Source organism: Dromiciops gliroides, chromosome 4 (assembly GCF_019393635.1).
Source record: "Dromiciops gliroides isolate mDroGli1 chromosome 4, mDroGli1.pri, whole genome shotgun sequence".
Lineage (NCBI taxonomy): Eukaryota > Metazoa > Chordata > Mammalia > Microbiotheria > Microbiotheriidae > Dromiciops > Dromiciops gliroides.
The window spans coordinates 75,778,813-75,806,319 of NC_057864.1; the positions used below are offsets into that span (position 1 = coordinate 75,778,813).

Below are 27,507 nucleotides of genomic sequence, written 5' to 3' on the forward strand. Positions count from 1 at the left end.
AGTTCTCACCTAACCTTATGATAAGGTCTTGAGGTCATAGGCACGGCCCAAACCCAAAGACTGGGACAAAAGAAATATCCAAGGCTTTGGGGTAGCAGCTAAAATAAAACAGTGCCCTTACTATCCAAGGGGCAAGAGGAAGCACTATGATAAAAGTTTTGCAAAAAAAAAAATCAATTCAGAAAGGAACCTCCTTGCTCCAATGTTGCACATTGGCCAGCCAAGACAGCTGCATGAGGCTTGGACAGTCCACAGGCAAATTAGCCTGAGAGAGCAAAGTGGGCTGGTGAGGATTTTATGGGCAACCAGCCAGGATAGTTAAGTTTAGGACAACCCAGTAGAGAATAATCTCCTTCAGAGCAAGACCTATTTACACCTTTGTATCTATATCGCTGGCACCCGCTACATCTGGTACATAGTCAGTGCTTCTATAACTGCTCATTCGATTGAAGTCAAGGGATAGATAAAATTGTCTTTTGGGGGGAATTTTGAATCCTGCCTACATAGACTCATTCATCCTCTGGGTTCTCCTGCCAATAGGTCCTCACCAATCTGTAGTCCTCTTTTCAGCAGCCCAGTTCTTCCCCCCTTCTCCACACACACACACCTTTGGAGAGACTTTCCTTGCTCCACCAGTGTCAGTGAAGAAGGGGCACCCATTCCATATTAGGGAAGTGGAGAAGTTTCCATCATGTGGGCTATGGTTTGGTTTTGTTCTTATTTTTAGCTTGCCCAGGCAGCAGCAGCAGCAAACTTCAAGGCAGCCCCCAAAAGCCAAAGGAAGAAGGTGGTTAGGGAACATCAGTGTTGCCCATCCTGCTCTAGCTTTTATCCCATCCTCTGTGCAGATTTCAGGACCAAAGCAAGCACCATGCCTAGAAGGTAGACAATAAATAGCAGAAGCCCTAGCAGCGCTGCAAGGGAAGGAAGAACTTAGATGGAAGAAACCATTCCTCACGTCGAGGGACAGGTGATGGATGACTTGGGAGTGAGGAGAAAGGAGGGAAGGGAAGAGAGAAAGGAAAGTGGCAGGGAAGAGAGAGAGAGAGACAAGGGGACAAGAGTGAGGTATGTTTGGATATTGCTTTTGATGCTGTAAACATTTCTCTTTTGTTTCATTACAGACAATAATAAAGATAAAAATGATCTGGGCTTGGCTTAACCAAAGTGCCTGGAGTGGGCAGCAGGAAAGACAACTCTGAACCTCTGGGGAGAATCAGGACATAAAGGGTCTGCCCTATGGAGATGCCTCACCTCTATAATCTGATTCTCTCAGCTGTCACACACAGATACCCAAACACTCTAAATATACCTCTTGTACACGAAGGGATACGCCCACCCACATACACCCTCCCTTAGCTACAAGCCTCAAAATCCTAAGGCTTGGTCCTTCACACCTCCCTCTTGTGGGGGAGGAAGTGGTCAATGTGCCAAGGCGCCACTCCCACCTTCAGTCTTCATCCCAATAATTGGAAGAAGCTCTAAAGCCTGAATTGAAGACACAGCCGAGCATTTTTTAGATTCTTTCCTCCCTCCCCCTCCCCTTTCCATTCCCACCCCTCAGCCACCCAGGTATGTGGTAACAGGGCCCTTTAAGTTTTCCTTGGACTCCAGAAATCTGTGTTGTTTCCATTGAGATGCGCCTGAAATTTGGCAGGAAAGCTGGCCATAGATGCAAATTTCCTATGTAAACAGTGGTTTAAAGTATTTACCCTGTGTTAGAGAGAGCAACCTCATTAAATTCATTCTGGCAGCTTCAGCTGAAATTGGTTTCCTGTTGGTTCAGGAAGGAGGGGGGAATTGGAATTGGAAGGGAGGGGAAGGAAGGGGAGGAACTGCCTGGTCTACTGAGAAACATCCATTTCCAGGCTCCAGAGCTCTTGGGAATGGAATTCTTGGTGTCTCCCCAATGACAGACCCAAAGAGATGAGGAGAACCTGCCCCCCAGACTCCATGATGCTACTGCACACAGACACACTAATAACAACACAGAGACACACACACCCTTGGCAGTGCAAGGACCTTTGACGACAACCACGAACTAGGCAAAAAATAAGAATGAGAATAACCAGAGATTGCCCCCACCCACAGGCAAACGGAGGAGAGGCAGGGGGGTGACAGACAGAATGAAATGTGGACACTATTTGAAAATATTTAAATAGTGAAGGTGCCATTACCCCCACCCAAGGAGGGAGGGGCAGTGCTTGTGCTTGGTTCCTGAGCATCACCAGCCCTCAGAGCTCAGGCACCAAACTCAACTCCCCTGCATTAATATTCTTTTTTGGAACAATCCCAATGCCATCCCTCAAATGCCTAGGGCCTTGGAGGCTGGAGGGCACCACAAAGAACCAAATCCCTAGAATTTCAGAGCTGGAAAGGACTTTAGTGAGGCTCTGCTCCCTCTTACCACCCCCTACTTCTGCTCATTTTATAGCATAAGGAAACCAACATCCAGAGGAAGTGAAATGACTTGTCCAAAGTCACACAGTAGACTTGTGGCAGAAAAGAGACTAGAACCCAGGCTTCTAGACTCTAGGAAAGGGCTCGTTCCAATGCACTATGAAGTCACCTTGCAGATATGATCATCCCAACAGCTCCTTACCCTAATTTACCCCCTTCTATACTGAGATCCTACCTGGGGACCAAGAACCTGACAGATACCTTCCACCTCTCCTTGGGGTCACAAATTTGTGCCCGAATTAGTTTGATTCTAGCTAGTTGAGACTAGATGCCAGTTCCTCATGTATCCTCCCAGAAAGAGCTTTCTGGCACACATTTCCGAGAACAATCATTAGTGGGTAAAACTCTCTGACACACAGCCCCCTTTGACTCCCAATTCAATGATTTCCCATTTTCTTAACCACCCTAGGTTCCATCTTCAATATTAGGTTTTTCACCAAAAGGTGAAGCCACTGGATCTATAGGGTAATACTTGCTTTAATGAGATCTTTTGAGGGAACTATGATCTCCTCAGATTACAGAGGAGAGTTTCTGCTGACTAATTTTCCCATTATAATTATATGTCCTCCCTTTGGGGGTGGGCATCAAGGACTGTGGGACCCTCGGTAGGCACACTGAGAGCTGGCTGTGCTGTGTTAATTCACTTTCTTCCTACCCAGCTGAAAACCTGGGAGGCCAACGCAGTGATATCTGATGTCACAGGGGAACGGGGCAGACAGGTTAGAAAGTTGTTCACCGATGGAAAGCCTTTTGTTGTTACTTTGTTGGTAAGGTCATTCCACCTCCAGACAATGGTTAAAGATTGGGCTTCTACATCACATCTTCCTCCCTCTCCTCCCTGGCAATAGTCTGATGCACCATCCACCACAGAGGATCCTCTTCCACCAGGGGATAATGCTTAGAATATGCACTCAGAGAGAGAACCCTGTTTCCTTACAAGCAGAAAATAGCTGTGACTTGAGCCATGAACTCGATCTCCTGTTAGGTACCTTCACAAGAATGCTATACAGGGAGTCTATCGGCCTCCTAATTTAGGATGGGCAGTGACTATAGCTTGTCCCAATGGCCCCACCTCCCCACCCCACCCCTATTCTTTCCCCACTGAATGGTGGCCAATGGAAATGAAAGAAATAGCTGACTCCACTAACTCAGTCCCATCTGAAATCAAATGAGATATATATATATAATATGTATATATAAAATGAGATATTACCAAATGAGATAGTAATGTAAAGCGCTTAGCACAGTGCCTGGCACATAGTAGGCGCTTAATAAATGTTTATTCCCTTCCATCTCCAGTAACTGGCAGACTTGCTTAACCTGGGATTCCTGGGAACCTCCTTTCTAGTGCAATGAGGCCCCATCACCCAGGAAGAGCAATAGTTTCTAAACTCCAGATCACATCAGAGACCCATGGTCTTTCTTCCCTTCCTTCCTCTCAAGGGAATGGGACTACCAAGAAGTCAGAATAAAATGTGGTGTCCAGGGGAAAAGGGAGAGGGGAGTGAATTGCTTTTGCATTATTTACATATTAGCCCAGCCTAGCAAACCTGCCTTCTCTGCAGAAATGACCCAAGGCTTTATGAAGGTCATTTGCTGACCCAGAGAAGGGTAACAGCTGTGAGGCGCTACCACTAACCAATGCACAAACACAACCAGGCAAACGGAATTAAAGTCCTCAAGCCGGCGGCTGGGTCACACGTTGGAAGTGGCCCCACTTCCTCCCTTCCTCACCCCCACCCCCACCCCCCAGCCTCCCACCCCAAACTCCACTGTGTTTAAACACTGATGACGGTTCACATTGGAATATGGTCTTGGCAGCTGGGGGAAGGGGAAAGCCTGTGATTTCCATGGGTCCCCATCTCAACTCTAACTGAGCCTCCTCTGGCTTTGAGTCAGAAGATCTAAGTACATTTTGGACCTCAGGAACCGGGGGTAAGAGTCTTTCTCCATGAGGCTGTGCACTTTCCCCTGGGCTTGGTCAAAGCACGTTAAGGAAGGCTCTTGCATGTTCTTCCGAGTTTCTTCCCGAGTTTGGAAGTCTATGTTCACCTGGAGACAGAAAGAAAGATCAGGGTTATAAGGAGGCTAGAAGCCTGGTGGTTGGGGGCTTGCCTTGAATTTGTTTGGGTTTTGGACCAATATTAATTACAATGCATGAATTATATTTGCATAGCTCCTAATTTTGTTTTGTTTCAGTGTGAGCATGTGGTGGTGTTGGGTGGGAGGGGCAGTTAGGAGGGGTCGGGTTAGGAGAAAGAAATCCAGACCTGTGCAGAAAAGTCTCCATATGGAATTGCCTGGGATGCTGAGATTTGCCCATAGCTAGTACGGGTTGGAGGTAACCCAGGTCTTCCTGGGTTCAAGTTCCCATACCATGCTGTACCTCTATAAAGCTTTCTGCTTGTCAAAACACTTTCTCGGAGGTGATTGGGTTCGATCTTTATCCCCTGAAGTAAGAAGGGAAGTTATCTCCACTTGACAGTTGAAGAAAGGGAAGAACAAAGAAATGGAGTGATTTGTTCAGACATGAGTAATTAGCAACTGAGGAGGAATTGAATTAGGTTATTTCTAAGGTCCCTTCAGGTCTAATATGCTATGCAACATTCCTGGTGGGCCTGGGGTTAGAACTCAAGGCACTTGACTCCTCCCTAGAGCTCTTTCGAAACTAAATTCAGTTCAATGACAAGTCTTTACTTCCGAGGCCTTCTGCATACGTTTCCAAAACAAGCCCTTTATCCTTTCTTAACTGCAAAATTAGCACATCTGATGAAGATCCCATTTTTTTAAAAAAGGTCACCCCTTCCATACTTATTGGGCTTCCTTTTTTTTTTCTTTGCCTCCACTAAAACACCACAAGGATGTTGAAATATCCCTTCCAAATTGAGAATTATTGAATAGGATACAGATTAGAACCGATCCTGTGATCTAATTGTTAAGGAAAGCTCCTTGTAAGGAAATTCCCTCTACTAATACTTTTGTTGTTCAATTGTGTCCAACTTTTTTGGTACCCCATTTGGGGTTTCCTTGGCAGAGATACTGGAGTGGTTTGCCACTTCCTTCTCCAGATCATTTTACAGATGAGGAAACTGAGGCAAACAGGGCTAAGTGACTTGCCCAGGGTCACACAGCTAGTAAGTGTCTGAGACCAGATTTGAAATCATGTCTTCCTGACTCCAAACCTGGTGCTCTGTCCACCGCACCATCTAGTTGTCCCTTCAACTTACAGGTTTTCCCAGAGTCTGAGATTTTAATAACTTCCCCAGTATCACTCAACCAGTATATATCAGTGGTAGAACTTGAACCCATATCTTCTTGGCTCTAAAGCCAGTCTTCTATCCACTATGCCACTCTGCCTCTCATATGAGCATAATGACATATTTTTGCACAATAGTCAATGACAGTATAAAGAATTCAGAGAAACATGGAAAGATTTGATGCAGAGAAGAAATAGAAAAGATTATAACCATTGACCAAAAGTCAATAAAATTCTAGTCAAATACATGGGATCACCCTGAAACCAAACTATCAGAATTGAAGCACATATCTTTCCTTTCTGTTACCAAATGCTAAAAATCCTAGCCCATTATGCGGTTTTGCTCAACTTTATTTTACGGCAAAGTATCGTGAGGGAAGGGTGCTTGTTGAGAAATGGCCAATGTGCCCAAACAAAATGTATCAATAAAAATAAATATACGTATCTTTTAATTGGCAACAACACACCTTAAACAGATTATAGTCAAAGTTTTCTGGGGTTGTAGCTCAGTCAGGTACCTCAAATGAGATATCTGTAAAGCTCTTAGCACTGTGCCTGCCACATAGTAGGTGCTTAATAAATGTTTGTTTCCTCCCTTTCCTTCCACATCTGATGATTTAATTTTTCCAGGTTCCCCTCCCTTTTCCCTAAGAAATCCTATCTGAAACTTGAAAAGGTCCCTTTTGCTTTGTCTGCTATCAAGAGTCCTGTATCAACATAATGCTTTCCAGACATGCCACCTAACAGATCACTTAACATATCCCTACAGCCAAGTCATCTCCAGTCCGCTGTAGTCGTCACCTCCACTTCCTCTTGATGAGAAAACTGGCCTCCACACTCTGGAGCCACCTTGGGGTTTGATGGACCAGTTTTGGCCTTCTCTTGCTCAGTTTTAGACCCCCACAGCAGTCTTAATACATCTCCAGCCACACCCGTGTACCATTCCCCTTTTCCAGGTTCCTTTTATGTGTTGTCTCCCCCCCCCTCCCCGTTAGAATTATTAGTGATAGAATTATAGTAATACTATTACTATATATAGTCATGGAATTAGAAGTAAGTTCCTTGAGGGCAGGACTATCTTATATGTGTTTATATGCCCAGTGTTTAATATAGTGCCTATAATAAGTACTTAATAAATACTCTATCATCTATCTATCATCTATCTATCTCTTGATCTTCTTCTTGAATGTCTAAGCCTTTGCCACCATAGGTACCACCTTAGTGATTAACAACAGTTATAAACAGATAAAGCTGATGAGTCTCAACTCCAGATAAATGGATTCCTCCTTAGAAAAAGCCTCCAGATAGGGAAAAGGGATAAAGAGAGAGGGGCAAAAGAAGGAAGGGCAGATTGGGGGAGGGGACAGACAAAAGCAAATCCCTTTTGAAGAGTGATAGGATGAAAGAAGATGGATAATAGAATAAATGTCATGGGGAAGGGAATAGGATAGAAGGGAAACAGTTAACAATAGTAATAATGAAAAAGAGAAAAGCAGGGGAAATTGCACAAAAAATATTTATAGCAACTCTTTGTGGTGGCTAAGAATTGTGAATCAAAGAAATGTCCATTAACTGAGGAATGACTGAAGAAACTGTGGTATATGATTGTGGTGGAATGGTCTTGTGCTATAGGAAATGACGAACAGGATGATCCCAGAAAAACCTGGAAAGACTCATATGAACTGATGTATAGTGAAGTGAGCAGAGCTGGGAGGACGTTGTGCATAGTGACAGCAGTATTGTTCAATGAGCAATTGTGAATGACTTAACCACTCTCAGCAATTCAATGATCCAAGACAATCCCAAGGGACTAATGACAAAGCTTACTATCCACTGCCATAGAAAGAACTGATAAAAAGAGCACTTGTGGATTGTACATCTATAACCTGGTTGTGGTCTTGTGGAGGGGGGAGGAAAGGGAGGAAGGGAGAAAAATTTGGAACTCTAAATCTTATGAAAATGAATGTTGAAAACTACCTTTATATGTAACTGGGAAAAGCCTCCAGAGAGAAGAATGATGCCCTATTTCACCACAGACAACCAAGATGAGTAGAGACCTCCCAGACAGCAAGGTGCTAGCCATCAACATACCTCTCGAGGGGCCTGCACATCTACAAACTCCTCAAAGATCCTGTGAGCCTTGGAAACCATCTTGGTGGTCGACCGAGTCTTTTTGAACTCCTCACAGGCTAGCCAGAATTCCAAGTTCTCCTCACTGAATTCAGTCTTCAGGAAAGCTCGGAATGCTGCCACTCCATCTGTCATGAAAGAATGGGGAAAAGGAGAAATTAGACTATAGGACTACAGAGGGAGGGAGAAGAATGGTACCTATAGGTAGGCATAGTTCTGTCCAATCCCTTCTTTACCATCTAAATGAGGGGTTCTCAATCTGGGGGAATCATGAAAATGGGATTTCTTTTTAGATTTTGAAAGCTACATTTAAGTATTATTGGTTTTCTTTGTAATCCTATGTATTTTATCTTATGCATTTTAAAAGAATTATTCTGAGAAATCTATTGGTTTTGCCAGGCTACCAAAGGGGTCCATAACACATACACAAAAGTTAAGAACCTCTGTTCTAAACGTTTCCATTGACCTAGAGCCCAGAAATGCGCTTGTAATGTATGTGCATTATGTGTGTATATTATGCATGTGTCCAGAAACATTTGTGCATCCTACCTCTAACCCCCAAAGGAATAACCCAAGGGAGTAATTCCTCTAGAAATTATAATTCAAGGGGTAGCTTAGTTAACTCCAGTTAGTCAATGATAGCTCCTGGCTATCTTTCCCCTAACAACCTTTGCCCTTTATCTGTTTGTTTTAGCTGGTGAAAGCCTGATGATCAGAAAGGCAAGGTCATAGGGTCATTTCCAATATGGCCATTTAGCCCCTCTCTGTTCCAGGGCCACCCACTGGATGCCCAACCTTCAACAGACATCCTACAAAAGTGACTGGTCAGCCCTTAAGGGAACCAGGAGAGAGTGTGGATGGTATAGTGTGAACCCCTCATTATTAGGGGTAAAAAAAAAAAAATGAAAGAGCATCACCATTAAAAGTAGATCGGGTTGGAGCGGCTAGATAACACAGTGGATAAAGCACCGGCCCTGGATTCAGGAGTACCTGAGTTCAAACCAGGTCTCGGACACTTGACACTTACTAGCTGTGTGACCCTGGGCAAGTCACTTAACCCCCATTGCCCCCCCCCAAAAAAAAGGTAGATTGGTTGCTGAGATGAGCAAAACCAGAACATTGTACACATTATCAACAATATTGTGTATTGATCAACTGTGATAGACTTGACTCTTCTCAGCAATACAATGGTCCAAGATAGTTCCAAAGGACTCATGATGGAAAATGCTCTCCAAATCCAGAAAAAAAAAAAAAGAACTATGGAATCTAGATGCAGATTGAACCATACTATTTCTATTGTTTTTGTTGTTGTTGTTTTTCCTTTTTGAGGTTTTTCCTTTTTGCTCTGATTCTTCCTTCACAGCATGACTAATACAGAAATATGTTTAATGTGATTGTACATATATAACCTATATCAGATTGCTTGCTGTCTTGGGGAGGGGGGGAGGGAGGGGAGAGAGGGAGAAAAAATTGAAACTAGAAATCGTATGAAAACAAATGTTGAAAACTATCTCTACATATAACTGGAAAATAATAAAATGCTTTTATTTATTTATTTATCTTCCTCCATTAATGACAGTGCATGTGTGCAGGATATACCTACTGTACCTAGAAGATTACAGTAGGCAAAAAAGTCCCCTTGTCACTCCACATTTCACTCTCCTATTTCTACTTTGGGAATCTCTCCCTTACTTGTTACCTCTCTGGAAAACCGTAATATGATTGAGGGCATATGTTATATCTCACTGCATCATAACCAACAAACTATCATTTACCACTCATGACTGAGTAAAAGAGTGACGTAGCATATAGAGGGTCAGCCTTAGAGTCAGGAAGACTTGGATTCATGTCCTGTCTCATATACAAACTTGTCCACTTGTTGACTATGGACAAAATACAACCTCTTAGTGTCTAAGACAATGGGTTACCATGAAATGGAGGGAACCTCCATACAACAGTGAAATGTCAGGTCTAGACCAACCACCCCAAACAAACCCACTCATCCCCGAAGACCCACACTGTCGACCAGGATAATATTAAAATGTTAAGTTCTTTGTGAGTAGAGATTGTTTCATTTATTGTACTTACATTCCTGTTTCCTGGCACACAGTATGCACAATAAATGTGGGATGAGTAAGTGCCACCATAGAAACACAGAAAGAGGAGAAGGTCCCACTTTGTACTTTTTTTTGGGGGGGGAGGGTGAGGCAATTGGGGTTAAGTGACTTGACCAGGGTCACACAGCTAGTAAGTGTCAAGTGTCTGAGTCTGGATTTGAACTCAGGTCCTCCTGCATCCAGGGCCTGTGCTCTATCCACTGCGCCACCTACCATTCTAAGAATACAAACTCTCAGGATCAGCCAGAGCATTGGAAGTGTGGTGTTAAGGAAGCTGGTTCCCAGCTGAGTTGCCTGAGGGCAGATGGGCCTGGAAGGTCTAAAGTAAATTCTATAGTTTCTACCTCATTCACCTCATTTCCCCCTATTCCCATCACTTACACAACCATTCTTATAATCACAACATCTTACAGCTGACAGGGACCTCAGAGTTCACCCAGTCCAACAACACCCACCTATTACAGCAAGGCTTAGAAAGGTGACGCAGTCTGCCTGGCCCAATGTCACACAACCAGCTCGGGGGCAGGACTGGCATTTCAACCTAGGTATCAGTTCCTGAGTCCTGCGGATTCTTCCTTTTCAGTTTTCTCAAAGTCATCCCTTCCTCTCCATTTCCTATCTTTATTTATCTATTTATTTTTTTGGGGGGGGTGGTGAGGCAATTTGGGTTAAGTGACTTACCCAAGGTCACACAGCTAATAAGTGTCAAGTGTCTGAGGCTGGATTTGAACTCAGGTCCTCCTGACTCCAGGGCCAGTGTTCTATCCACTGTGCCACCTAGCTGCCCCCTCCTCTCCATTTCCAAGGGAAAAGGCCCATTCCCCCCCATGCCCACTTCCCCTTCCCCTTCTTGCTTTAGCATATGCAGAGATTCTCCCTAGGTGACCATGCAGAAACTTTAGCCTGGGCAGATAGGCTCTTCTTGCTTCCGGCTATGTAAGACTCATTACTGAGTTACTGAACCAATAAAAAAAAGCAGATCAGATACCACACCAGGTAGAAAGGTGGCTTCTGCTGGGGGACCTTGTGGTTTCCTTTCTCCAGGAAGCAAGATGTGATTTCAGCCAAGGGTAAAGAAGGGGTGATGGATAGACTGCTGGGCCTGGAGTCAGAAGACCTGTGTTTCAATCCTGCCTCAGACTCTTACTAGCTATGTGACCCTGGGCAACTTCTGTCTGCCTCAGTTTCCTTAACTGTAAGAGCAGCTACCTCTCATGGCTGTTGTTAGAATTAAATGAGATAATATGTGTTAAGTCCTTAGCACAGTGCCTGTTATCATCACCACCTCCATCACCATCAAGCTCCAGGTTCTATTACATCCAAACTCTTTTGCTTGGCATTCAAAGCCCTCCATCAAGGGACCCCACTTTATCTCTCCTAGCTGCCTAGTTAGTAGCCGACATTCTCATCAAGTTCAGTCCACGTGGCATACCCAGTCCTGCCTTTGTACCTTTGTCCATTCTGTTTCCCCCTTTTCCACCCTCCTTAGACCCTCGGTCCCTATCCAGATCCCACCCATTCTTCAAAGTCAAATCCTATTTCCTCCCTTTGTAAAAGGGTCTATGGCTACTCTCTTCAAAACTCTAATTTTGCCTCGAGCCAGCATTTGCTTATAACCCTTTGTTCTTTCATTTATCACAGAAGTTTAAAGTTATAAGATGCCCCAGAGGTCATCTGGGCCAACCTGTACCTGAATAGGAACCTCCTCTACCACATATGTGACAAGTGATCACCAAGCCTTTGCTTAAAAACCTCACCCAAGGCAGCCCAAGAGGCAACTTGATCTCAGCCATACTAAATTCTGTAACAGGCACAGTGCTAAGCCCCTTATAGCACGATTTCGTTTGAGTGAACAACTCAGGACAGCTTAGTAGGGACGAACTTAAGGGTGCTTAAGGGCTTCTAAAAGAAGCTATTTGTACAACTTTAATACATACCTGGTCCCTGAAGGACCTCAGCAAGATGTGTTGGTGGGAATGCTAGAGAGAGGCAAGGATGGGGCGAATTCTCTGGCTCTGATTTATCAAGTCTGGTCCCTAACAGGGATAGAAAACAGGCTGGGAGTCCCTGATTGGCTTTGCCGTACACGGCGACTTCCAATTTTTAATAGCATCTTGCAAAGAGTTGGGGCATAGTCCTCTACCTCCCCCCTTCCATCAGATAGGCCATACTCTCTTCAAGTGAAATAGAGTCGAACCGCCTTGTAACCAAAGAGGGTAGCTGGGCATTAGAGCATCGGAGAGAAAATCAGAGTCCTGTTCTTTTCTCCACTCTTGGATCAATTCCAGGAAACCATTTACCCTCCCTAGGCATTAGCTTATCCGCATCTGCAAAATAGTGGTGGATAGGACTGCAAGCATTAAGTATTACCTGCTGTAATCCCTAACAAAGGAAGCCACCATCAGTCCCAGAAACAGTCCTGGGCTCACAAGTCTGGTGCTCATCAGCCTCTACCTCTTCTATGCATGATGAGGTCCAAGAATTGAGACAATTATCCAAAATAGCCAGATAATTCCCATTACTTAGAGAATTGCCTCAATTCACCAAAAATTCACCCCAAGTCTCAAGATGGCTCTGGCTCCAGTAGTCATATTTTCCAACCATGGCACAGAGAGAGCTTACCTAAATCTCGAGCCAAAACTCCTTAAGAAACAAGCCTTGTCAAAATTCCCTGCGATTTCAGACAGATTCAACCCCAGCACTCTCCACAGTCTAGTGGCAACAATACCTTTCTCCAGATCCATGCCTGGTCCCTAGCAAGCATTTAATCAATGAGAAACTGCATCTAATTAAATTTTCAATAGAGGGGGCAGTTAGGTGGCGAAGTAGATAAAGCACAGACCCTGGATTCAGGAGGACCTGAGTTAAAATCAGCGTCAGACGCTTGACACTTACTAGCTGTGTGACCTTGGACAAGTCACTTAACCCTCATTGCCCCACCCCACCCCCCAAAAAAATTCAATACAGAGCTGAGTTTGGAGTTCAAATATGACCTCTTATGAGCTGGGTGAGCCTGGGCAAGTCACTTCACCTCTGCCTCACTTTCCTCATCTGTAAAATGGGGGTAGCAAAACAGCCTCTACCTCCCAAGGTTGTTGTGAGAAATTAAAAGACATAAATATTTGAAAAGCACTTAATACAGTACCTGGCACATGGCAGGCACTACATCAATGTTAGCTATCATTATCATGCAACTACTGTGAGCAAGGCATTATAATAAGTGCCACAGAAAGACAAAAACCAGAGTATTCTGTGCTCTTAGGAAGCTTGCATACTATTGAGAACATAAAACAAGTGCCCAGATCAATTAACAAGGTAAATGGAAGCCTTAACTGTCAGGGAGGAGGGATCAAGAGGTGGCATCTGAGCTGAACCTGACAAGAAATCCAGAATTCTCCAGATAACACTTAGCCTACTTACTATTCCTGAACACAATGCTCCTAACTCCTAGCCTTCATTCTGGTTGTCCTTTCTACCCAGAATTTTCTGCCCCCTCAGAAAACTCAGCCTCTTCATTTCCCTAGCTTCCTTTCAAGACTCATCTTCTGTAAGAAGTATTTCCTTATCCCCCTAGCTGTTATTCTTCCCCTTGGAGATGACTTTTCATCAGTTATTTCCATGTTCCCCTCATTAGAATGTAAGCTTCTTGAGGACAGGGACTGTTTTGGCCTTTCTTTCCTTCTTTCTTTTTCTTTCTTTCTTTCCTTCCTTCTTTCTTTCTTTCCTTCTTTTTTTTCTTTCTTTCCTTCTTTCTTTCCTTCCTTCTTTCTTTCTTTCCTTCTTCCGGAGCTTGCTTGGTGCAATGCCTGCTACATAGGAAAGGCTTCATTATTGCACCTTGCCTCACCGGCTGGCTGATGCTAAGCAGGAAGGATGGTCTTTGAAGATGAACTGAAGGAGAGAGTTCTGATACCCAGTTCAGAGAACAGTCAATAAATCAGTTTGGCTAGAAAGAAGAACTCATGAAGGAAAATGGAATGAGATGAAGCTGACAAGGTAAGTAGAGGGCAAACCATCGGGAGGTCTTTCAAACCAGGCTTAAGATTTTGCCTCTTACCCTAGAGGCAATAGGGGATCCACTGAAGGTTTTTACCTCTGTAGTCATGGGGTGTAACCTGTGTTTTTAGGCACCACTGAGTGGATTGGAGAATAAAACCTGAAAGCAGGATGATGACCCCTTCTGTTGATTATCTCCAATTTATCCTGTCTATACTTTGTAGATAGCTGCATTAGACTGTAAGCTCCTTGAGGAGGGGCACTATCTTTTGCCTCTTTTTGTATGCCCAGTACTTAGCACAATGCCTGGCACATAGTAGGCACTTAATAAATGTTTATTGACTGACTGACTAACAGCAGATGAGGTTGGTGAGTATGGTCCTTAGTGGGAACGAGAAGAAATCTGAAGTGTCTTATGTTGTTTTAAGGAAATTGAGAGCTGAAGAAAAAAGGAAAGAAAAGGTCACCCCTCCCAAGTCCTTTCCCTGGATGCACCTGGAACAATTGACAGCTGGCTAGGGAACAGATTGTGACCAAGATGCCTTTACAGAGCTCATAAAGAACTGCAGAGAATGGACACCTGGTCCCTTCCACTCCATCACTCTCTGGACTTCCTGCCCCTTCCCACCATACCCCAATCGCACCCCTTCACTCTCCTTTTCATATTCTGTGCACTCACTGGAGAAGCCGAGGAGGAGGAGGGGGAGGGGTCACTCTGCACAAACAAAGGGCCGGCCACAAACAATGACCATGCGGAGAGAGTTGTCAGGGCTCCTGACAGACCCCACCACCAAGCTCCGGGGAGCAGATGGAGGCCCCATAGTCTTCAAAGGACAGCTCCCTCCCTGCCTCCCCCTTCCCCGGCTCTGCATTTGTTCCCCACATTTTCTGTTTTTATACATGCTGGCAAATTAATTAGATGAGACCCCAGTCAGGCACTCTCTTCCCACTCACATCTTTTTCTTCCCCCTCTCTATCTACCTCCTACCTCCTCCCAGCAATCTTTTCACCTGCTCCTCTCTCCCTGCCTCCTAATCTTCTTTCTCTGCTCCCCCATTTTGTCCTCCCAACCTTTGCCCTTTTTTCTTCCCTCCCCTCCCCCTGATCATTGCCTCCTTCTCCCACCCCCACCCTTTAGCTAATACCCTCCCCTCCCCTTCTCTTCAAAAACCAAACCAAAACAAAAAACAAACAAAAAATGATTTCCCTTCTGAAAGTCCTTTTACTGTGCTTAGCTGGAACCAGAGAATTGCTTTCACACAGACCCTCTCCCAGAAGCTCTGTGAGATTTATTAACATCATCGACTTTTGCATTTGCTGCGCCTTCTTTGTAACAGGACGCATAACTGTCTCTCGATACTAAAGCCCTGCCACCTCACCCATACCCATATCAGGAGGGTGCATGCATGGCGCCAGGGCAGCCTTGGGATCAGACTGGAAGAGGTGGGCTTTCCCCAAGGACCCGAGCATCATTCTGCAAATGTGCAGGGAATAGACATGTTCAATCACACGTGCCCAGCAGCTAAAATAAACTTGCCTGAGTTTGAAGGGTGAGAGGAGGAGGCACGTACGAAGGCAGGCAGGCTCACAGCCAGTAAAGTCATCATCTCTTCTCTCTCCCCTTCAGGTTTACTCCTCACGAGAAACTCTATCCATGGGGTTTCCTGCCTGGGTTTTTTGGAGACCATGTTCTTGTGCCCTCTGAGATTAGTAAATTGGGTCCAGAGTTGAAAAGGAGCCAGAAAACAGGAAATTGCAAAGCTCCTCAAATGACCTCAGACTTTCCATGGAAACAAAAATCTGCCTTTTCATGCTAACATTTTACTCAAGTTGCTGCATGTCGATGAGGCATGGATGACAACAGTCCCCAAAGAATTAAAAATTAACTAGCTGATAGATAGCTCATATGAACAGTTATTTTCATAATTTCTCCCACATTAGAACATCAGGTCCTTGAGGGCAGACACCATATTTTTGTTTGTTTGTTTGTTTTTGTTGCTGGGTTAGTTTTTTTCAGGGCAATGGGGGTTAAGTGACTTGCCCAGGGTCACACTGCTAGCAAGTGTCAAGTGTGTGAGGCTAAATTTGAACTCAGGTCCTCCTGAATAGAGGGCCTGTGCTTTATCTACTGCACCAACTAGCTGCCCCCATATTTTTGTTTTCTTGTTATACCCATCACTTGACACCAGTATTATATGCATATAGTAAGTACTTAATAAATGCTTGTTGACTGATTGGCATACATTAGTAAGGAGTCAATTAACATTTCTTAAGTGCCTGTTATATGCTAGGCAGGTGCTAAGGACTAAGGATAAAAAAAAAAAGGTAAAAGAAAGTCTCTGCCCTCAAGGAACTCACAGTCCAATGGGGGAGACATTCTACAAACAACTATGTACAAACAAGTCATATATGGGATAACTAGGAAACACTCAACAGAGGGAAATCATTAGAATGAAGAGGAATTGAGAAAGGCTTATGATAGAAGGTGGAATTTCAGCTGAGACTTGAAGGAAAATGGCAGGCAGAGAAGAGGGAGAACGTTGCAGTCCCTGGGGAAAGCCAAAGAAATTCCCAGAGCCCAGACATGGAGTGACTTGTACAGGGAATAGCAATGAGGTCACTGTCACTGGATCCCAGAGGGATGGTGGGGATGGTAAGGTGTAAGAAGATTGGAAAGGTAGGGGTGAGTGATATGTGCTAGGAGACTGCATATAACCAATGAGAAACTTTGCAGAAAAAAATTATGTCATCAAGGAAATGCATAATAGGAAAAATAATAACTAACAGTTATTCAGAGTTTAAAGTTTTGAAAAGTGTTTTAAATATATTAGCTCACTTGAAAAGAAAGGGAGAAAAATAAGCCTTTGTTTTACTTCTATAGGCAAAAGGTGCTCAGCACTTTTTATAAATGTTCTTATTTGATTCTCATAACAACCCTGAGGGGTAAATGCTATTAGTTATCCTCATTTTACAATTGAGGAAACTGAGGCAGAGATTAAGTGACTTGCCCAGGGCCACATAGCTATTAAGTATCTGGATCTAGATTTGAACTCAGGTCTTCCTGATTCTAGGCTCAGATCTCATATCCACTATATTGCCAGCTACTTCTAGGAAGGAAAGAAAATAAGCATTTATTAAGCACCTACTAGATGCTAGGCACCTCACTAAGTGCTTTACAAATAACATCTCATTTCACCTGGAGCTTCAGGATAGCCCTATGTGATGGATGTAATTATTGTTACTCCCATTTTGCAAATGAGAAAACTGAGGTAGAAAAACCACTTGCCTGGAATCAGAGCTAGTAAGTGTCTGAGGAATGATTCAAACTCAGTTCTTCCTGATTCCAAATCTAGTACTCAATCCACTAAGCCACCTCAAAGAAAAGATGGGCTGGGTGAAGTGGACAGTCCAAATACTCTAGCAGTATCTTCTCAATGTCAGGAGAAAGTGAGAAAGGCTTCCAGCATGTTGGTTAGACTGCCTTTGTATGACTGATGGGAGAGTTCAGACAAGGAGTCTCACAGTTCGGGCAGGAATGGATGGGCTGTGATCTGTACTATTGGAAAGGACAACCAAATCCATGAAATCACAGCTCCATCTGAGTATTTGAACATGTGTTTATGTCACCTTGGACATAGCAGAAAATAGAGAAATAGTAAAAAGGTAAAAAGAAGATAAGGAAAGATAGGAGCAGCACTTGTGATGGTGGTGGGACCAGATTTGGCAAGCTAATAAAATCTTCTTAGATATACAGTTGTGCGGAGTATTTCTACAAGACTAAAATGAGAGCCTGAGGAATTTAGAACGGCACATTCCTAAGAATCATTTGGCATCTCTGTGTAAGACACTAACCAAAAACTGGGAAAACAGGAAGCTATTTATTAGAAGCACAGTAATTTATCCAAAGGCTCACAGTGAGGCTGAGGTGGGAGCTGAAGGAGAGCCCAGTGTAGAATATAAGTATGTGATTCAGTCCAGACAAGTGCTGAGGGAAGCTCTCCCACTTGAGCTCTGAAGAAATCAGCAAGAATTGGGATAAAGTCCCAAAGGAAGACATGGTTAAAATATTTGAATGATTTCTCAACAACTAGAACTGTTGCCAACTCAACCATCAAGCATTTATTAAGGGCTTACTGTGTGCCAGGCACTGGGATAAGCACTGGGGCTAAGGACACAAAACAAGAACAGTTCCTGCTGTTAGGGAGCTTCCATTCTAATGGGAAAGAGAAGTAGATGGAGGTATCTGCAAAGAAAATGTCACTAGCCGCTGGGGGAACTAGGAAAAGTCTTCTGGAAGGAAGCTGCTCTTGAGCTGAGTCTTATGCCCAGGTTTGGCCAGGCCAGGCCTGTCTCACAGTCCTGGCTCTGCCAGTTAACAGCTGTGTGGCCCTGAGGAAGCCACTTCCCATCTCTGGGGCTAAGTTTCTTCATCGAATCCCTATTATGATGTACAGAGATTTAAGGACTGCCATGAGGAGGAGACAAGAGTTCCTGAGCTCAGCCTGTGGGGCAGAACCAGAAAATACATTTACATCACAAAGAGGTAGATTTTAGCTCAACATAAGGAAACATTTGCCAAAAATTACAACTGTCCAAAACTACAAGTTCCCCCAGGAAGTAGTGAGTTTCCCATCACTGGAGGTCTTTAAGAAGGGGCTGGAAGTCTTTCAGTACATGTTGTAGGGTACCTCTCTTTCAGAAAAGCAAAATTTGTTTGCTCATGGGCATGACCTTTCCTGATTCTGCTTACCACCACCATCACTGCTGCCCCTGCTGAAGTCACTTTGCATTTCTTTTGCATGTTTTTGTCTTTACTCATCTATGTACATGTTATTGTTGCTGCTGTTTGTCCCTCATTTTCGAAGTGGACCAATGACATCATGGTGTAATGTCTTGACTCAATCTTGAGGCAGAGTTGCACAAAGTCGTCGGCCTCACTCTCTCTTCTAACGTCCTGAAAGTCCAGTGGCAGTTCCAAAGTCAAGAAGACTGTCAATGGCCTGGGATGCAGTGGGTGACTTCAAGTGTCTTCAATGTCTGGCCAAGCTCTTAGCACTCCAGAACACATGCTTCAGCTGTCCTTGTGACTGTCGGAACAAACTGTTCTCATCTGCCCTTTCCACCTAGGGAAGTCTTCACATGCTTGGGGCAAACACCACCCACCCACCCACCCAACTCACTGACAGGTTTGAAGCCTATAGGTTATTCTTGAGTTGATTTAATCTGTACTTTTTATGGGGGGGGGGGGGGGTAGGAGGGCGGGGCAATGAGTGTTAAGTGACTTGCCCAGGGTCACACAGCTAATGTCAAGTGTCTGAGGTCAGATTTGAACACAGGTCCTCCTGAATCCAGGGCCAGTGATTTATCCACTGTGCCACCTAGCTGCCCCTTAACCTGTACTTATAGCCCCTCAGGAAAATGTAAGCTCCTTGCGGGCAGGGGTCATTTTGTTTGTTTTTGTTTCTATATCCTCTACCCATAGCAAAAGTACCTCATAACTACCCATTGACCTGAATAGAATTACCCTCCAAGAAAGGTGAAATGTATATGCTTGTTGGAGGATCTGTCCCTTTAACATTTTAGCAAATGCCCTTTTCAGGTCCCTACATATAGATATAAAGAAAAAAAAACAATCAAACAACAAAGGATAGAAATACAAAGAAAGACCAAAAAAATAAGTTCCTGCCCTCAAGGAACTTACTTTTAGAAAACTAGGTGACTTAGTTTACACACACACACACACACACACACACACACACACACACACACATATCAAGCACTTGGTTTGGAATCAGTGAGACCTTGAGTTCAAATCCAACCTCAGACACTTATTAGCTGAGTGACCCTGAGCAAGTCACTTCATCTCTGTTTGCCTCAGTTTCCTCATCTGTAAAAGAGAAAGAACCTACTTCCAAGCATTGTAGTGAGAATGAGATGAGATCATTCTAAAGATCTTGGCATGGAGCCCAGCACATAGTAGGTGCTATATAAATGTTTTCTGTTATTATTATCATTATTATTATTACATTCTAGCATATCTGTAAATTGAACATACAGAAAAAATACAGACTAGATTTTTGGTAATTTTAGGGGGAAAACACCAGCAGCTCAGGATGCAGGAGAGGTATGTTTGAGCTGGGTCTTGAAGGAAACCCAAAACCACATGTTGCGCTGCATGGATGTCACTCCAGCAGCAATAAATAGTCAAAGGGTAGTACCTAGAATTGGCAGACTATAAGTCCTTAATAAAGATTTGCAAAATCTCCAAGAGTACACCAATAGCAATGGCATGTGCTGCTAGCATAGCCCTTCAGGCTCTTACATAAGAGGAAAAAACTGGGTCTTCACAAATGGGAGGAGGGGGAAGAGTTTGACGATGAAGAGATTGAGAATGGGTGGTCAAAGACTGGAGAGGCAGAGAAGCTGACTTGGCCAGTTGAGGAAGGAGAAGTCACAGAGGGAGTCCAAAGCATTTGCTCACCCTGGGCAAAGTTTAAAAATTACTCATGAACCCCTACCCCCTGCACACAGAAACAGTCCCCACTGGATATTTGTTACCATCCTTGGGAGACTTGGAGACTCGACTCACGATAATATGTAGCCCCATCTGTAAGATTGCTATGAGGCACTTGTTACAATTTAGCACAAAATAGAATCCTATATGCCAGGTAGAATAGAATTCAGAGCATTTAAAGCTTGAGAATTTATAAAAAGTAGAGGAAACTAAGGAACAGAGGAATATCCTGGGAACCAAAAAGACTTCAAGTCCTACCTGTGACCCATGTTAGTTGTGTGACCATGAGCAAGTCACCTAGGTTTTCAGAGACTGGGGAACTCTTTAAGACAACAAGCTGCAGACAAGATGATGCTGGGCATCATCGGAGTAATTTGCCAAACTAAGAGTCCTCATACTGATGAAATTAGAGATCCAAACCAAAACATCTATTTTTATATATTGAAATATTTAATTATATGATAGGATCATAACTTTACAATTGAAAGAGGCCTTAGAGAGTATACAATTGAACCCACTCATCTTATAAACAAGAAAACTGACAGACTCAAGAGAGTTTAAGGGATTTGCCCAGGGTCACCCAGCTAGTAGTAAGTGTTTGGTGTAGGATTTGAACCCAGTTCTTCCTGACTTTGAATCCACAATACCATGCTACCTTTCTCTCTCTCAATTTATTGAGATATATATATATATATATATAGAGAGAGAGAGAGAGAGAGAGAGAAAGGTAGTGTATTTACAGAAAGATACAAATATATGTAAATATACAAAAATGTATGTATGTATATAATATATAATACACATGTATGGATGTGTATATATATATATATATACACATACACAAATAGATATATTTTATTGTTGTTCAGTCATTTCATTCATGTCTGACTCTTCATGACCCCATTTGGGGTTTTCTTGGCAAAGATACTGGAGTAATTTGCCATTCCCTTCTCCAACCTATTTTACAGATGAGGAACTGAGACAAACAGGGTTAAGTGACTTACCCAGGGTAATACAGCTAATAAGTGTCTGAGGCTGAATTTGAACTCATGAAAATGAGTCTTCCTGATTCCAAGCCCAATGCTCTATCCACCTAGCAGCCATCTATACTGTATATACATGTGAACTATGTGTATATGTATGCATTTGTATGCATGTATATCTGTAATACACAGGCATAGAGCTAAGTTTCTTTATTATGTGCCCCCTCCATGTGAACTAAACAGCTATCTGTCTTGCCTGACATTGGACCTGGCTTTTGATGGGCATCAGGCAAATAAAACCCTACTAGCAACTTAGACAAATGCAAGATGACAGCTTGGGTTGTTTTGTTTTTTTTAAATCATCTGTTAAGCAAATATTGGACAAAATGCACAGCCTAAATCCAAGGCCCCCCACTGTATGGTAAGAGTAGAGATCAAGGGATCAACATGGTATTGAGACCATGGGAGAAAGGCAGTCTTCTAAGCCCAATTGTACAGGATCAACCCAAAATTCTGGACTTGTGATGCCTGGGACAGGGACCAGGCTAATGTCTGACTCTGTACCACTTAGTATATTGGGCTCAGGGGTCTTTGAGAGAACAAGTTATTTTCTTAAGCACTGTGAAGGTGCCTTTAATTGGCAGTGACTGCAGTACGAGTTAGGCATCGTTCTTTCCTGCCCATTTAGAGAAAGTTCTCTAGAGCAAAACTTCTCAAACTGTGGGTCAAGACCCCATATGGGGTCAAGTAACTGGAAGTGGGAGTTGCGAAAAATTTGGTAACACCAAAAGGTTTTGTATACCTTGGCATAAGGAAACTCTGGATTCAAATCCTGACTTTGTGGACAAGTCATTTAACATCTAAGTACCTCTAGTAGTTCTCTAACACTATAAACTACAAAACAGTCACAAATCTGCATTGACAGAAAGACTTTCTTTACCAAGAGTTCCCTATGCGAATAAAATCTCAGACCTGGCAACTAGATGGGGCAGTGGATGGAGCGCTGGACCTGGAGTCTGTAAGATTTGAGTTCAAATCCAGCCTTTAGACATTTAATAGCTGTGTAACACTGGTCAACTCACTTAAGCTCTATCTTCCTCAGTTTCCTCATCTGTAAAATGGGGATAATAATAGAACCTACATCTCAGGACTGTTATGAGGATTAAATGAGATCATATTTGTATAGCTCTTTGCAGACCCTGAAGCAATCTATTTATACCAGCTATTATTTTTCAAATTATACTACTCACAACCATATAATCAAAGATTTAGGGGTGAAGGGGGCTGGAATAGATGACCTCTAAGGTTCCTTCCAACTCTTGAATCTCTGATTCTATGCTCTTCCAGAACAATAGTATTGTATTGTATACTATTCTATTCTTCTATTCTATTATATAGATAATAGAATACATACATAATGTAGTATAATATAATAGTACACAATATAATTGTTTATAATACAATAACATAACCGTAACTAGTCATTTTGAAACCTGGAGCAAGTAACACAAATAATCTGTGATTCATGATATAAAAATAATACAAGTAATTAAGATAGACTTAGTTGAGTAGTAAAAGTTATGATAGTGGCTCCAAGATGAGTGTTATTAACACCGCCAGTTATCCAATAGCTTTCCATTTAGCAATTATTCATCATAACTAGGTGTTATGCTCCTGTTAGTAATTAGGCATTTGCCTACCAGATGAAGGAGGCATATGTTAAATGTTCGTGCTCTTAAATCTCTGTGCCCAAGGGCACAGTTCCCTTGCCCTAGTTCTGGTTCTGAATGTTATATACATAGAACCTGTCACAAATGAAGTAGTTGGCATTAAAATGATCTCTCTTCTCTTTCTAGATTCTTTCCCTTGGTGATGTCATTTACTTCCAAAACTTCAACTAAACATCTCTAGATTGTTGTTCGTCCTTAGTTTTCAAAGAGGATCAATGACTTGCCATTAAGCTGGACTTAAGTGAAGTGGAGTTGAACAAAAGTCACCAGCCTCTAACAGATGACTCAAAAACCTATTTCTCCAGGCTGGACCTCTCTTATGAACTTCATACGCTCATCTCAAACCAACCACAGAATATCTTTATCTGGATATGTATATGCTTTCTCTACCCTCATTTTCCTCAAACTCAAATATCCCAAACTGAGCTTCCTGTCTTTCTTTCCCTTCAACCTTCTTCACCCTAAGCCTTAACTATTTCTGCCTTTGTTTACATTCTTCCTTGGGTGTAGAGTGCACTATCCCAACCCTCCAACTCTTGGTCTGCTGAATTTCTACCCTTTAAATCCTAATTCAAGTGTCATCTTCTATGGCAGGCATTGTCCAAGTCCTTTAAACTTCCTAAGCCTCAGTTTTCTCATCTGTAAAATGAAATTATACTACATTAGGCATGAATTCAACATGTGGTGCAATAAGAGCACTGACCTTGCAGTCAAGAAAACAAGTTCAAATCCTGCTTCAGATAGTCACTAAGTGTGTGACTTTGGACAGGTCATTGAAACTTTACTATTGTCAGTTCCTCTCATTTGTAATATGTTGCTAATAATAACATCCATTTCAGACTGAACCAAACAAGATTAAGTGACTTGCCCAGGGTCACACAGCTAAGTGCTGGGCCTGGAGCCAGGAATACTCATCTTCCTGTGTTCAAATCTGTCCTCAGACACAACTGAAAATTAATGAACTACAAGTAAAATGCTAGCATGGTGCTATGGATGGTGAGCCGACTTCAAAGTCAATGCCTGGGTTCCATTCCATTCTCTGACACTCACTGGTTGTGTGACCCTTGGGGAGGCACTCACCCTCCCTATTACACCTCAGTGGTAGGTATCATACTCACTTAGAAAGGGGATCACTAAATTGTGCATAAGGATGCCTGAGGGTGGCATATTAACTTAGAAAACCATATATTAATATTATGTTTTAACACTCTTTATCTTATAATATATATTGTGTATAAATTATACATGAAGAAGGAAATGGCAAACCACTCCAGTATCTCTGTCAAGAAAACCCCAAATAGGGTCAAGAAGAGTTGGACATGACTGAAAACAACTGAACAACATCATATATACAATACACAGTACCATAAAATACTGTGTATTGACATCATCTAAGTAGTTTCATTTATTTTGGTAATTATTTCCCAATTCTATTTTAATTTGTTCATACTGCACTGGGAAGTGCTGTGGGCCCCTCAAGTATAAACAATTCCCTAAGACTCTAAGTTGTAGAGAAGGCATAGACCTACAATGATAGTCTCCCCACCTAGGGAATCCCTATACCAGTAAAATCACTGGTCCAGTCTCTATCTCTACCTTAAGGATTAATATTCTTCTTAATATCTGTGGATTGGTCTGTGTTTATTGGAGATGGGTACCATTTAAATGCAAAAGGTCTTTTGTCTGTAATGCTCCAGTGATTCAGCATTCTCTAGTGGAAGCAAAAACAGGCCAGCAGTACCCGAATGGGAGGAGAGCAGAGATATGTAAAGGGTGATAGGTGTCCTCCAAGTATGGAAATCCTGGGTAATGAAAGTGAGCAGGGTGGGGGAGGGCAGTGAGGAGAATAACCTTCCCTTTACAACTCGAATGCATCTCTGTCCTTATTTCCTTGGGGAGGTGGGGGGAAGGTCTGAGAGGGAAGGAGAGTTAAAGACAGGTTATCCTACTGGAAACTGGACAAATAATAAGCCATGTGTCCAAACCTCATGAGGAATACAAGCTGAAGACACACTACTGCATGCCTGTCCTCCGGCAATCTGTCAGATAGAATTTCCATCAAGCTCACAGACCGGGGTGGGAGATGCTGGGGCAAAGAGATGTCCTTGTACTTTGCACTCGCACATGCGTGAGTGCATACACACACACATTCCCCTCCCTCCAAATGCAGATGCACATTGGGTACAGACATACGCCTGTAGACACAGTCCCTTCCCTCCAGGGCAGACGGGCAGACAGACAGACAGACAGACAGACAGACAGACACACACACACACACACACACACACATACACACATCCTCAAGCAAAAGTTCTGAGCTGCAATCCTGCAGAAACCAAGTCTTCACTCTCACTAAATTGAAAAGAGAAAAAGATGCCAAGTGACAACACATTCAAGTCACTTTCCTGTCTACTGAATATATCAGAGACCACCACCAGGCAGAGAATACAGCTTCAGTGTTCCATGGCATCCTTTCCGGTTGTCACCTCAGTATTAGCTTTGGGTTTAAAAAAAAGGCAGGTTGTGATAGTAGGTAAAGAGTCCGACTCAGAGTCAGCACAACCTGGGGTCAAGCCCCACCTCTAACACTGTGTGACTGAGGCCAAATCATCTCACCTCTCCCTTCTCTAGGCAACACCCTGAGAGAAGCTGCCGAGGAGGTGCCAACCTGAATTGGTAGAGGGAGTTTCCTCATTCTAGAGGGTCCAGTCCTCATCCCTACAAAAAAGAGTCCGTCTTTTGTTTCCCCCTTAGGGAGAGTCTATCTACCTTCCCCACTGGTTCCTTGGTGGTATTTCCTCTTCAACTGCATTTTTAAATAAAGAAGATCCTTGTCTATTTTTAATAAAACTGCTCCCAAATGTCATTCCATTTTTTTTTCAAACCACTTAATCCTAAAGTTTTAGAGATCACAGAGGGTTTTCTTTATCATGGGGTGTGAATCAATTAAATCTCCCAGTCTAACATTACCCAAGAAAAGCAGAAGATTGTGCAGACATGGAGTCCTCAGCCCTGCTCCTTCTGAATACCTTCCCTACCTCAGTTTTGAAATGTTTTCCCATAACCCCCCACCCCCACCCCAGGCAGCCAGGATGAATGAGACTCTCCCTTGGAGGTGATCGACTACTGCTCAGTCCAGGTTCCCTGAAGACAGACAATGAACGTGGCCCCTGAGGATAGGAGTAACCAAAATCATGACCCAACAGAATAGTTTCCCTGGGAGGGACCTTAGAGAAGACCATCCAGAGTCACAGAGTCACAAAATCTGAAAGCTGGGAGGGGCCTCAGCAGCCCCCTAACATCCCCAAAAAGTGGACATACAGCCCCTAGTTGGAGACCTTTGAGGAGGAAGAACCTATCCAGGCTACCGCCAGTGACCTAATCCACTTTGGGACAGTCCCACTGGGAGTTTTTATTGACATCAAGAATAAACTGACCCCTTTTCAACTTCTACCCAATGTTTCTGGTTTTTCCTTCTGGAACCAAGCTGAACAGGTCTAATCTCTCCACAGAACAACGGTTCAGATACTTAAGCATGGTCCTTGACATGATCTTCATATCCAGTTCTGAATAAAATAAGATAGTATTTGTGAAGTACTCAGCACAGGGTTTGGCACATAGTAATTGTTTAATAAATGCTTATTTAGAAATTATGTGACAGACTAAATAAAGGTCCTTCACCATCCTGGTTGTCCCCCTCAGAGCACTCTCTAGCTTATCAATGTCTTTCTTAATCCATGGTACTTGGGACCCAACACAATTCTGATGATGCCAGAGCTGTGAGACTATTCCTGAAAATTATACACCAATTAATTCAGCCCAAGATCATGTTGGGTTTGGTTTGGTGTGGGGATTTTTTTTTATTTTATAGTGATGTTACAAACCACTAAAGCCCCAAACTATTTTCAGAACTATTGTTATCTAACTATACTTTTCCCATCTTATGCTTATGACATTGCTTGTTTGTACCCATGTACAACACTTGACATTTATCCCTATTGAATTTCATCTTCTTAGACTGAGCCCAATGTTCCAATCTATTGAGAACTTTTAAGATTCATCCTTCCCAGCTTTGCATCATCTGCAGATCTGATGATCATGCCATCTGTGCCTTTATCCAAGTCACTGCAAAAATATTAAATAGCATGAGGTCAAGCATAGACCACTGGGGTGCTCCACAATGTCTTCCTGTTATGCTAGCATGGAACAATTCTTTAAGTCCTGGTGATCTATCCTGTTCTGAATTCATCTGATTATACTATTATCTCATCTGTGTCTCTCCATCTTTTCCATAGGGATAGTATACACATTCCTCATTCTA

General features: G+C 43.0%; 1 protein-coding gene across 12 annotated transcripts in view; it reads right to left on the bottom strand.

Annotated features, from left to right (window-relative positions):
* Positions 1 to 4,208: 4,208 nt before the first annotated feature.
* RGS8 (regulator of G protein signaling 8) overlaps positions 4,209 to 27,507 on the bottom strand; it is a 68,889-nt gene continuing 45,590 nt past the window's right edge. For all 12 annotated transcript variants that reach the window (XM_044002924.1, XM_044002928.1, XM_044002936.1 and 9 more), the window contains 2 exons: positions 7,808 to 7,974; positions 4,209 to 4,512 (listed from right to left, as the gene is read on the bottom strand). In XM_044002924.1, coding sequence (XP_043858859.1) covers positions 4,330 to 4,512; positions 7,808 to 7,974 — 350 coding nt within the window. In that variant the 3' untranslated portion in view covers positions 4,209 to 4,329. The remainder of the gene's footprint in view (positions 4,513 to 7,807; positions 7,975 to 27,507) is intronic.